Raw genomic sequence first — 14031 nt, 5'->3', positions numbered from 1 at the left:
TGTGCAGTTCTGATGACCTTACAAAAGAAAGATGTGCAGGCTTTGGAAAGGGCACACAGTGGTTAACCGAGACATTCCCTGGATTGGAGTGCAAAAACTGTAAAGAGATAGTACGCAAACTTAGATTGTTTTCTCTGGAATGTTTGAATCTGAAGAATGATCTGACAGAAGAATATAAAATTATGAGAAGCATTGGTAGGATAGATAATCTTTTTCTCAGGATGGAAATGTCAAAATCTAGAAGGCATAGATTTGAAGGTGAGGGCAAGAGTTTAAAAGAGAATATGAGGCAACTTTTTTAAGAAAGAATGTGGTCGGTGTCTGGAACATGCTGCAAAGTGCGGTGGTAAAAGTAGACACAATAGCAACACCAAAGAAATATTTAAACTGTTTTGTGAATAGGCATCGAATAGATGGATGCAAGACAGATGGGAAAACTTTAAACTGACATCATAGTTGGCACAGATATTAAAGGCTGAAGGACTCATCTATGCTGTACTTTTCTATGTTTCTAGTGCTCAAATTTGAGCAACATCTCACTCTTTCATGTCAGCGATATCTTCTCAAACTCTACAGTCAAGTCTACATGTTGCCTTCTCCATACCTCCTCCCCTTCCCCTCCTTCCAATATTTCATCCTTTCAGTGGAGGCTGGACAATCAGCCACACCTGCCACACCTGGATCGCAACTTGAAAATCTCCTTCAGAATTTTTCTAATTTCTTCCTCTTTGTTAAAACCTAACTTAGATCAACTTCTGTTTATCTTTTCTAATATTTTCTCCTCATGCCTTCTTTTCTACACCCTCTTTAAAGTAATTGGGGATTTATAAATACAGGAAATACTGAAATCAAGTTAGGCAGCTTCGATGGAAGGAAAATAGTGAAACTTCAAGATCAAGATCAAAAGACCTTTCATCCAAATAGTTGTTCAATAAAGCATCATTAGGCTTTGTTGAGGCAATGCTTCAGTTGAAATAATGTAAATATTTTATTTCATCATCCTAACTGATTATAGATTGATTTAAGATTCAATTTTGTGTATTTGGGTCTAAGGAAGAATTTTTTGACTGATTTTGTGTATATATAAAATTGATCAACATCCAATATTTTCAATTAAAACATGATAAAACTGATAAAACTTAAAAGCTAATGTTTCACCCTAACATGACCAGTGATTGTTTTTTTTGTTGTTCAAACTGCAGTAAGGAAACCAAAAAACAAGACTTTGGCCCAACCAAGACAAAGCCCTTCTATCGCTGCCTTACAACAACGTCTAATATCATTACAGCAGCAGGTTGTTGTTGTACAGAATAGAAAAAAGGCAGCCTTAAACACTGTCAACGAACTGAATCAGAAGAATCAAATCTTAACATCCCAATTGACTTTGGTGAATCAGAAGCTTCAAGTCAACAAACAGATAATTCAGGTATGTTTCAAGTTTTCAATTCAGTACAATTTTTTTTATTGTAAGGCCATAGAAACATCGAACTACGGAACATTGCAGCACAGAAACAGGCCCCTCTAGCCCTTCTCGTCTGTGTCAAACTATTTTTCTGCCTAGTCCCATTGACCTGCACCCAGTCCATAGCCCTCCATACCTCTTCCATCCAGGTACCTGTCGAAATTGTTCTTACATGTTAAAATTGACCCCACATTCATCACTTCAGCTGTCAGCTTGTTTCACACTCCCCCTCTCTCTGTATGAAAAAGTTCCCCCTAATGTTTCCCCAAAATTTCCCTTTCATTCTTAATCCATATCCTCTAGTTTGTATTTCACCTACTCTCAGTGGAAAAAGCCTATCTACATTTACTCGATCAATCCCCCTCATAATTTTAAATACTCTGTCAAATCTCCCTTATTCTCTATGCTCCAGGGGATAAAGTCCTAACCTGTTTCACCTTTCCCTGTACCTCAGTTCTTGAAGTCTGGGCACAGTTAGCATAGCTATTAGTGCAATGCTGTAACAGCGCCAGCAATCAGGGTACAATATCCATGTTGTCTGTAAGGAGTTTATACGTTCTTCCTGTGTCTGTCAATTTTTCCCAGGGGGTCCGGTTTCCTCCCACCATTCAAACACTTACCGGTGGGTGGGGGGGGTGTGGTGGTCGTAGGTCAATAGGGTATAATTGGGAGGCATAGACTCATGGGTCGAAATGGCCTGTTACCATTATTGCAACTATAATTGCTTGGAATGTATGGAGTGCCATTGTTTTGACTCATTAAATGTAAAGTCTGTTCTAAAGTTGTGTTGAGTTTTTCACAGTTTATTAGAACCTTATACGCTGAAAACTATGATAAAACAATTAAAGTGATACTTAAAACAGTCAATAAAATGGACAATAAAACATTCAAAAAAAAGATAAAATGGTCAAAAGAATTATCTGGAGTGCCTCCATGATCTCATAGTTCTAACAGTACAAAGGAAAGCTCAAAACAGATTGTTTATCTTAAATATGTAAAAGCTAGCCAGCCTTGAAGTTAGCTGTTACTAGGAGACACTTACAGAATTCATAAACAGTATTTGGTTTCAAGAATACGTTTGTAAGTCATTTTAACCCTTATAATACTGGCCCCTAATTATTATATCTAAAAAATAATAACTACCATTACAAAAAAATAGAAATGGTAATATATGAGTTAAATATTCAAAAGAAAGTAAAAGTCAATCGACAAAGCTTTCTGCTTCTTATAAAAGACAGATTTTGGAAATTGGTCTATTCAGAAAGCCAGTTTTAGTCTTAATCCGAATTTGAGTGCTCTTTTGTCCTAGATGCTGTCAACAATCTTCCCGTCAACCAGGAATTTCGAGGCGCAGAATGTTCCATGGCATTCATTCTCTTTTTCTTCTACCTCGTCTTTTCCAAACGATTCCAGGATTAAGCAGTTAACTGACTCCATTTGTTCAGACATATCTATCAGCATTTGCAATTTTACTCCTGATTTCAGGGTCATCTCTTTTGATTTCAGGGTCTTCTGGTAAAATTTATTTTAATTTTTCAGGATTTTTTGAGGCCACTCCTTTTCAGGATGTAGAAAAATTTGAGGCCCTGACACCCACATTTCATTCTTCAGAAAAGACGACTTTCAAATCTTGGGAAGCCAGATCGACAGGATTGTTAGCTGCATTAACATATCTCCCAATTTATTGGATATGAGATCTTATAAATTTCAATAATTCTCTTAGCCACGAGAGTTCAAAACCTTGTGGTTTTATTGTTGATGCATTTGAGCAGAGAGGTGCTATCTGTCCAAAATATGGAGTCTGTTAGGTTCATCTGCAACTCTTTATTCAACACTGTGTTCATCCTGCTCACAATGGTAGCAGCCATCAACTCCATTCATGGGATTGTGACTGGCTTCATTGGATCCACTTTGGCCTTCCCATTCCAAATCCACAATGTACCTGATCTTTGTTATCATGCAGTAATAGATAACTAACAGTTTCATAACTCTCTTCATATGCATCTGCAAAATGATGCAATTGATGTAACAGTCCAAAAATTTTGGGTGTGAAGCACCTGTCAATCTTGAAGTCTTCCAGTTTCCAAAGATCATGCATCCAACACGTCCATTTTTGTATAATGGATTCTGGTATTTCATCATCCCAACCAATCTTCTTCCTACACAAATCTTGCAGGATCTTCTTGGCAATCAGGACAACTGGTGCCAATATTCCTAGAGGATCAAATATTGCACTAACTGTTACCCCCTTCTTGTGAGGGGTCAGTGCTTCAAAATTATTTTGAATTTAAAGATATCACTCTGAACACACCATTGCACTCCTAACACCCTCTCCACAGGAAGGTTTTCATGATCTAAGTCCAAATTCTTCATTTCTTTTGCCCTCTATTTTCAGATGTGCAATCAATACCTGGTGACTATTACTTGTCTAATTGGTAAATAGAAAGCCTCCTTCCAATAGATTGACTTTAAGTCATGATAAAGAGCTATTACTTCTTTTACTGTACCTGCAGAAGTGAGACAGTCATCTACATAGAAGTTATTCTTGATGGTGCATATACTTGAAGGCTATATTGTTCCATATTGTCCTCAGCACACTTTCTAAGGGCCAAATTCACCCAACTTGGTGATGAAGCTACTCCAAATAGATGCCCTGTCATTCTGTAATACGCCGTGTTCTGTCTGTAGTCACCATCAGGCCACCAAAAGAATCGTAACAAGTCACGGTCTTCAATTGGTACTTTCACCAGGTGGAACATTGCTTCAATGTCTGCAGAAATGATGACAGGTTCTTGACAGAATCTAGTTAAGACTCAAATCAATGTACTAGTCAAATCAGGACCCTGTAAGAGTTGAGAATTTAGTGAAACTCCCTGAAAGGTCACTCCACAATTAAAAACCACACAAAGTTTTCCTTCTGTGTATACAAAACTTCTTGGTGTGGTAGGTACCATTTTCTGCCATCAGTACTTTCCAAAATATTAGCTGGTACTTACTCTGAATATCCTTTGGATATCATATCCGACACGCATTTGGTGTAGTCTGAATGAAAGGAAGAATCTTTCTTGAATCTTCTCTTTAAATTTAGTGTACATTTGATAATGCTTCTATTATCAGGCATTCACATTTCCCTTTTCTTTAAAGGTAATCCAATGTAATAATGATCATTAAACAGCTTGGCAGATTTTGACACCAATTCCAAGAACTGCTGGTCTTCCTTTGATCATCCCCGATGCACTCAGTAAAGTCATTCTTGAACTGCTGCTTCCACAGCCTATCAAGCTTCAGAATCAATATTTTGTTGACACTTATAGCCGATTGATTTCGAACCTCTTTTCTTTTTCCTAATGGTCCATTAATCATCCAACTAAACATAGTTTTGACAGCATAAGGTCCATCTCCCTCACTCTTTATCATATCTAGTGGTTCCAGAGCCTTTGGTACATCTGAACCAATCAGTAACTCAATCTCAGAGTCAATATCATGTAAGCGAATATTTTTCAAATGTGTCCACGGTTCAATGTAGGTTTGATGTGGGATGTTTTCTTCATGCACAGGTGTAGTCTTCTGAGTATATATGCCTGGAAGTTCATAAAAATCATTACTATCCAGCCCAGCGATCTCTAAGCCAAAACTATGTTGGTTTCAATGCATTTAACTTGTCTTATAGTTCTCAATAGAATTTTTATACTTCTTCCTTGAAGATTAAGCTTATTCATCATCCCCATAGTGCAAAATGAGACAGTGTTTTCTGGGTGAAAAAATGCATAAGTGTGCACTATTGCACTTCCTTTCTTGGCCTTGACTTGCACAGGTACTATTAAAAATTTTGTTCTCACTGGCCCCAATAAGGCCATTTATCAATACTGAGCCTTCAGCACTGCTTCCAACTGCTTCTTTGTTCTTGTTCCATATTCTTCCTTTTCTAAATGATATGTAGTATCTTAGGATGCTTTTGACTACATATGTCGCAGCTGAGTCGTTTGTTACAGTTTTTGCTGATGTGACCTTTACAGAGACAGCCAAAACATACTACATTTTCCTTCAAAAAAGCCATTTTGTACCTCTGAGTCTTTTCCATCTGTGCACACTTTTCCAAATCATACTTATTACAGAACAAACATTTTCCTTAATTTCTATATCCGCCACTGTCAGAGAAGTGGCAAATGCACTTTTCTTCAATTTTGGTTGAGATTACGATTTGGACTCCTCAACTTCTTTACTCACTGCTTATTTCCATATATGTGACAACATCCACTTGCCCTTCAATCAACTCGACCAAATCCTTAAAAGTAGCTGTCACATAGTTTCTTTTTTGGTATTCAACAACTTGCCTTCTCCATAGTTCATTCATCCAGACAGGTAATTTATTTATAATGATTACTCTTTTATGAAGTAGGTCGAGCTCTCAAAGATGGCCAATCTAGGACATGACGTTGCAATATCCTCTTAGAAAGAGGGTGTAAGTTTGTAAACCCTTTGGGTCCTCTGGTCTTATTAATGACCATGAAAGCCTTTCTGTACATAAGCTGAAGAAATTCTATACTTGTCGGCAAAATGCTTGTCCATTTTCCTGTTTGAATGCTGCATTAGGAGCCATATGTTGGCAACTCTTTACAAGATCTTATGGTGATCCTCCCATGAACTGCTGCAAATAATATAAACAATCCTCCTGGCTTTGACACCTTATTTCAATACTATGTTAAAACCTTTTTATAAACAATTGAAATTCAAGGGGATCACCATAAAAAATTGGAATCTCACTCTTGGGCAGAGAAGAGAGAGTCCGTAACTCTATTAATGATACAGCTATGTCATCATGTCTTATCGTGCCTGGATGTACGTTATTTTGTTCACCTGGATTTCTAATACTTGCTTGGAACACCTGGCATGACCCTCCATAAGATGGCATTTGGCTGCCAACTCTGTCCATTGGGGTCATCATTAGGATTTGAGATCTGGTTCCTGACTTAACCCGATCAATTCAGGATCATGCATATTTCACATCAGCGGTACTGTTTCAGCCCCGTGCCTTAACCTGCCTAGTTCATGACCAAGCACTGGCTCAGCACCAAGTCTTAATCTGCTTAGTTCATGACCAAGCATGTCTTGTGGTTGTAGCACTGGCTCAGCCTTGGAATTTAATATTTATTTTTACTGTTGACCTTCTCAAAGCATGATGCCTTTAATTTACTTCAAGCACCAGATATCACTGAGCTCCCAGTGCCTTTGACCTGATTTGTTTAACAGCAATTTCTGTTTCCAGATCCAGCAGCTCCTGTTCCCTCCATAACTACTGTTCAAAGGCCTATATCTCTTGAAACAAGTGCTGCTCCCTTTGTCTCTTTAACTGTCTCTGGCGTTTTTCTAAGTCAAATTTAATGTGGAATTCTTTTTTTGCCTCAAGGGCTGCCACATCAGCCTGAATCTTTACATGAGTAGACGTAGTACTTGTAACACTGGAGTTTGATCTAGAACTCCTCGCTTCCAGCATCCAACACACTATCCTTAGGTCCTATTAGGTTCTTTATGTCAGATGTTGCCTTAATATCTGACCCTGTCTTCATTTTGGATTGCTCATCCTCCTCACCACCATCTTGCGGCTGATCTTAATTTTTTATTACTGGTATTTGCAGTAATTCTGTGGGATTTGTAACTCCAACTGTAACCTTCTTATCTATATTTTCCTTCAGTCTTGCTTGAACAGTTGTTTCAATTTGTCTCTAAATGCCAACTTCGCAATTCTTCTATAAGTTCCAATATCTTCAGCTTCTCAACACATAGTTCCTTAGGCTGCAACTGCTGTCTCCTCCGTTCAGTCGATCGTCGCACTCAGATACCAAACATGCACAACAATCTCTCCAAAACCTAAACAGCCCTCATGGGATAAGCGGCAATTTCACCAAACTCTGTTCTAATTTAATAAACACACAGAAGGAACTTCCTATAAATCTTACCGTGTCTTCAGTGGTCTTGGTGCTGTTGATGTTTTTGCCTCCTTTATTGATCTGCTCTAAGAATCAATCCAGTCTTCTCTTCTTTTTTTTTTGCAAATTTTATTTATTGGATCACGATGCATATGTTAAACATACAATTAATGGATAAAACTTAAAAAACAATGCACAGAATACATATATGATATTTTAAAACTAAACCCCCCACCCCCTTCCCTAACCCACCCATTCCCAACCCAACCCCCTCTAACCTACCACAAAGGAAAAAAGAAAGAGGAGATCACATAACTTCAAAACTCATCAGTTAATTACCATGGTTTGGAGCAGCACCACTACTGTGCGGCAAGGAGATTTAATAATTCAACCCCATATAATCCAAATACGGACTCCAAGTTTTACAATAAAAAAGACAAGTTTCATGTAAATTATATGTTATCTTCTCCAATGGAATACAAGACCTCAACTCCATATGCCATCTTTGAATACTCAAATCAGTCTCATTTTTCCAAGTAATTGCCAAACATTTTCTAGCCACAGCTAATGCCAATCACAAAAAAGTGATTTGAAATCTATTTAATTTTAATTCTAAACTAATACTCTTAATATTACCCAACAAAAATACTAAACAATCTAATGAAATTTTCACTTTCAAACTAAGTTCTAAAACTTCCTTAAGTTTATTCCAAAAAGGTTTCCAGAGTGCCTCCATGTTTTCCTGGTTCTTACAAAACTAAGGAAAGTTCAAAACAGATTCTTTATCTTAAACATGCAAAAGCTAGCCAGCCTTGATGTTGCGGAGAAAAGTGTTTTATAATGAAATAACTCGGCCGAGGCACCAGGGAGTTGCTTCAGAAGGAATTTTTATTTACAAGATATCTTGGAGAACAGTCCCACCAAAATACTGGGGGTGCTCTTCCTGAGCATGGACCAGCCAGTTTAATTTATACAAAGGTACAGACAATAGACACATGACACACTGAAGCTCTGAGAGCGTCCACCATATAAGGGAGAAAGCAATTGTCATTGGTTGATTAAAAAGAAACAATTCAAAGTCTGTGGTGGAATGCAGAGGGTCTACTGTCTTATTCAGCAGCACACAGCTTAATGTACTGAGGGTCCTTGTAATAATTAATAGACTTAAAAATGGCAGCGCACAGCTTACTTTTAACTCTTTGTCACCCACTAAAACTCTCTTTACTAATGTTTTCTTCCTTAAATCCCTCCTTGTAGATCAAAAGATCCCCACCTCATCTGTAATATGATTAAATAAAGCGTCTCTTTCTCCTTTCCTTTCTACACATTCCGTCACTTTCAACAACTTGTTCTGCACTCTTCTTTGAAATTTATATCCCATCGCTATTTCCTCTCGCAGTGTTTTCCCCAGATATTCCGGATTCTAATTCCTTGTCCCACCTCACTACCTATTGTTTGTATCTTATTTTCGAGTGCTTCAATATCAACCGAATTCAAAACTTCCAGACCCGTCCTCAAAACTCCCAGACCTGTCCCGGCTCCCCCTAATACGGTCCCCAAAATATCCCTCTTTAATACATCTTTTGGTCAGGGTCAGCCTGGGGTAGCTCTCTGTACAGGTTCTCATTTCTTCTTGATCACTATTTTTTTATGTATGGTAAGGTTCACTACTGCTGGGGATAGGAGAGCGTTTTGGTAGGTGGAAAATAGATGATGTATGTGTCCACTGCTCATATCTGAAGAAGGTCAGGACGGGGTGACGGGGGTAGGTGTAGGAGTTGTCTCTGCTTCAGGCCATGTCGTGGTTGCTGAACTTGGAGTCAGGGACGTTGCCACTGGGGTGGTGGTCTCTTCATCGGAGGACCGGTAAAACCTATAGTGCGGTCAGCGCATCTACTACACTGTTCCATCCAACTAATAAGATCACGAAGTGCATGCCCCAAATGCCACCACTTCTCCCAGTAGGGGTTCTGTCTGTGGTGCCACCACCATTTATTAAGGACTTGCAATTTAATAGCACAAAAGTCATGCTGATACCCCGGTTAGTGTAATAAAGAGGTTCTTTCCTGGTATCCCAGGCAAAAGCACAAACCATAAACCCTGGGTCCTCCCTCACCCATACAACCCTGCAAAACGCTGAGGCGTTACCTAAACGGCCAATATCAGAGTCCAGATCTTGGTTTGTAAAAAATCTCAGTGCACTTGTGCAACAACATGTCAGGGTTATTCCTGTCAGGACAGCAATAGGTAGTCGCAGGGTACTACAGATCACTTCCCAACTCATCCTTCTGTTCCTGTAAGTTGTCTTGTTGGAATGGCTTGCACCAAGTAATGGGTATCCAACCGTCTAGGACGTCCAGCTTCAGCGCCGTCCGCGTGACAAGCTGGACTTGATAAGACCCTTTCCATCTAGGAGAGAACAGATCAGGTTTCAAGGCCTTTACCAAAACATATTCCCCAGGCTTAAAAGGGTGCATATCATTTTCTGTCCACGGCCTCTGGGCCTCTCTAACTAACTTATGAAGCTTGGAGGCAGCTTCACACAATCCCTGGGCATATGCAGGGGAGCTCTTTTGCATCCAGACCTTGGCCACGTCTTCTGGCATGAGGGGCGGTCTAACACCAATGGAAATTAGTCGTCCCATCATTACCTCATGAGGCGTTAATTTGGTCTTTTTATTCACCTGATTTCGTACTATTGGCAATATTATTGGCTGCGCTTCAACCCAGGGCAAGTCAGTCTCACCGCATGTTCAATCCAACATCCTCTTTATTTCTCCATTCGTTCTCTCTACCATCCCAAAGGACTGGGGTTGGTAGGGCAAATGGAATTTCCAATCTATGCCAGTGAGTCCTTTCACTATCTTCCCTGTAAAATGAGTTCCTCTATCGCTATTTATCCCCCGAGGGATTCCATACCGTGGAATGAGCTCCTTCATTAGTAACTTGGCCACAGTGGATGCATCGTCCCTCCTTGTGGGAAATGCCTCAACCCAATGAGTGAACATATCCACTATCACCAGGAGATACTTATATCCCTTACTTGGAGGCATGTGAGCAAAATCAATCTAGAGGTTTTCAAATGGGGCTTGGGCAGGTGATCTCCCTCGGTTGTTTTGTTGACAGATCAGGCAGTTCCACACTTGTCTCTCTACTGTGGTGCAGATCCCCGGGGAAAACCAAGTTTGCTTGACGTTATGCTGCATGCCGGCTTTCCCTAAGTGTTCTTGCCCATGTGCCAACTGCACTACGGGTCTAAATCAACTGCACGGGCATACCACCCTCCCATCCTTGCTCTTCCATAGTTCTCCTGCTCTTCTGCACCCGTGCCTTTCCCATGTTTGCTGTTCCTATAGTGTCTATTTTCTGAATCACATACAGCTACTCAGGGGTCATTATCTTTCTGACAAGCATCATGGGCAACAGGGGTTTCTGCTCGATGACCACCTGCTTAGCTATAGCGTCAGCACGTTCGTTTCCTTTTGACATGGGGTCTTCCTGTCTGGTATGTGCTTGACACTTATTAATGGCTAGCTCTGTTGGGAGTTGGATGGCCTTCAGCAGGTTTCTTATCATTTCTGCATGTCTAATCTCTTTCCCGCTCGCAGTAATAAACACCCTATTCTTCCATATCTGTCCAAAATTATGTGTCACTCCAAACGCATACTGCGAGTCAGTGTATATATTAGCTTTCTTTCGTTTTGACAGAACACATGCCCTTGTTAATGCAAACAATTCAACCATCTGAGCTGCCGTCCCCTCCGGTAAAGCATAGGCTTCAACAGGCTTTTCACCATCTACTATAGCATACCCTGCAAGTAGGGTGTCATCTCTTGGTCGGTGAGAAGAGCCATCTACATACAGGGTGAAGTCGGCTAATATAGGTTCTGTCTTCAAATCCGGCCAGGGACTGGTTACGAATTCTGTCAGAGCCATACAGTCATGGAATTCGCTTCTTTGTTTTTCCTCATCTACCTCGGGTAGTCGGAGGGCCGGATAACAAGAACTCTATCTTTTATAAGTATAGTTGGAATGTGACAATAGCATTAGCTCGTAACCCGTCCTCCAGGCCTCCGTAAAATGTTGAGTGGCCATAGAGTTTAATAGCAGTATCACCGCATGGGGAGTCATGACAGTACAGGCCTAGTCCTGCACTATAGGCACTGACTTCACTATCTCTGTGGTGGCCGCCACCGCCCTCAGGCAGGGTGGCATTTCTCTGACCACCATAGGTAATTTAGTGGAATAATATGCAACTGGTTGCTTTCTTCCTCCTTGCTGCTGGGTCAGGATGCCATGGGCAAACCCATTTTTCTCAGCCACATACAGCACAAAGGGCTTCTGGTAATCCGGGAGGTCTAAGGCCGGAGCTGTTACCAATGCCTTTTTCAGGTTTTCAAAGGCAGCCCTCCTCTCTTCTGTCCACTTTATCTCTTATGGTTCTTCCTTTGCAGTCGCTGCCTTTAGTACGGCATCCATTTCACAATATTCAGGTATCCATTGTCGACAGTATCCAACCATGCCTAGAAAACCGAGAACGTCTCTCTTTGTTTTCGGTTGGGGTACCTGTCTTATAGCTGCTGCTGTTCTCTCTGGGCCTACTCTTCTCTCTCCCTCCTGTAAAATATACCCAAGATATTTTACCACCTTTTGGCAAAACTTCATTTTTGTCAAGGAGACACAATGTCCCCTCTCAGCGAGGAGGACGAGCAGAACAAGGGTGTCTTGCAGGCAGGCTGTGTCATCGGGTGACGCTACTAGCATGTCTTCCACATACTGTAAGAGGGTAGACCCTCTGGTAAGTCGCATTCGGACAGATCTCTTTGAACGGCTGCTGAATATACAGTGGGGCTTTCTGTGTAACCCTGGGGAAGTCTTGTCCAGGTAAACTGCTGTCCCTCATAAGTAAATGCAAACAGGTATTGGTTTTGAGGGTCGAGGGGTATGGAGAAAAAAAACAGAGCAGAGATCTATTACCGAGAATGTGGTGGCTCCAACTGGTATAGTGCACAGTATGGTGTTGATGTCTGGGACCACTGGGGTCGTGGGTATTACAGTGGAATTAATTGCCCAATTTCTTGCACAAATCGCCATGTGCCTTTGTCCTTTTTCGGTATGGGCAGTATGGGTGTATTACAGGGGCTTCTTGTCCTTACCAGGACTCCTTGTTTTTCTCAATTCATTATGATGCCCTGCACCCCTTCCACAGCTTCGCGTGGTTGCTTATATTGATTAATTGCTGGCAGAACGGCTTCCTTCTTCAGTGTCACTGATTGAGGCGCTACTGACCTCACTAGTTCCACATGGGTACTAGATTTAGCCCAGGCTTCTTGGGTACTGCTACTAGGGCTGTGGGCCAGCAGTAAGTGATTTGTCTCGGTGGGCACGATCTCTCAAAGTGGAAGTACACTTCAACCTCCTATAATTCTATACTTCCACTGTCTGGGGTGTGGAAGAAGACAGTTGTACGATGATCTCCGTCCATCATGTACAGGTCAGCATAGCTTTCACTGGCCTTTTCTGCCCGATGGAGTGGATCCTTAAGCCATTAGTCTCTGTCAATCAATCTTTTTACCATTCTCCCTATTTCTTCTGGCTGATGGGGTTTTTGGATGGCTAACGTGAGATGGGGGGCTGCGTCTGGCAAAAGGAAAGCCTCACTCTGACAAGTGTTCAATTCTACCTCAAAGCCTATCCCTTCTGGCCCAAAAAAGTCTATTCCCCATCAGTAGTTTATCCGTTTCTGGCATGTCCAGCCATGGGGAAACTGATTCCCCCAGTTGACATACATTGCCGTGACATGTAAGTTTTGCCATCACTATCTATATAAATGCTGCTAACCCTCCTAGGGGCGACTGGAGGTTGGCCCATTGTACTACATCTACAAGCGCATGGAGGAGTCTCATTATGTGGACTGTGGAATCTTGACTCAGCCACCAGCCAAAATGTGTGGAAGTTTGGGAGGCATCTTGTGATGCAGACAACACAGTGTGCATCAAACGGTACCTTTTGTCAGCAGGCAGCTGCATAAACGTCCCATCTCAGATACAGTAGAGAGTTGCATTCAATTTGCAGAGGGATTAACGCCCTAGAATAGGTATTTGGGTCGTGGGTGAAATAATAATCGTGTCATCAATTTCATGGCCTTCCACAGATAGTGGAGTAGTTAGGGAGAGGGAATCAGAATACCGGACACTCCGATGCTGTTTACGGTTTGTTGACTAGGGATTAAACCCGCGGAAGGTGGCACAGATGACATGGTGGCTCCAGTATCCACCAGCATATAATGCTCCTTGTTACCCACTTTAACTTTAAGCATGGGTTGTACCATCTCGTCGGAAGACAGCTGGAGCAGGGGGCCTGTAGCACCATTCCTTCGGGCCCCCCTATGAGTTAGGCTGCTGGAAAGAAAAACAGGGCTGCTGTCCATTTTCAGCTCCCGCAAAAGGGTTGCCTCCATATTGTGTTTGCTCACCCCTCCCATCGTTTGGCCAGGGTCTTTTCTGTGTGCTGGTGCAACAGTCCCTTGCCCAGTGTCCTATCTTTCCGCAGGCTGTACATTGGTTATGTGATCTGTTCCATACCCTTCCTGAACCCGATAGGTTCTATTTCTTATTCAATCTGGCCTGGACATAAAATTAT

At 41.3% G+C, this 14031-nt stretch overlaps 1 protein-coding gene across 17 annotated transcripts in view; it reads left to right on the top strand.

Annotated features, from left to right (window-relative positions):
• The window catches only part of cntln (centlein, centrosomal protein), a 608473-nt gene that overhangs the window by 350013 nt on the left and 244429 nt on the right, over positions 1-14031 (top strand). For all 17 annotated transcript variants that reach the window (XM_069924314.1, XM_069924366.1, XM_069924398.1 and 14 more), the window contains one exon: positions 1203-1426. In XM_069924314.1, coding sequence (XP_069780415.1) covers positions 1203-1426 — 224 coding nt within the window. The remainder of the gene's footprint in view (positions 1-1202; positions 1427-14031) is intronic.

This window comes from Narcine bancroftii, chromosome 1 (genome assembly GCF_036971445.1).
Source record: "Narcine bancroftii isolate sNarBan1 chromosome 1, sNarBan1.hap1, whole genome shotgun sequence".
NCBI classification, from domain to species: domain Eukaryota; kingdom Metazoa; phylum Chordata; class Chondrichthyes; order Torpediniformes; family Narcinidae; genus Narcine; species Narcine bancroftii.
The sequence above is the reverse complement of the archived record's forward strand: the minus strand, read 5'-3'. Positions and strand labels throughout refer to the sequence as shown.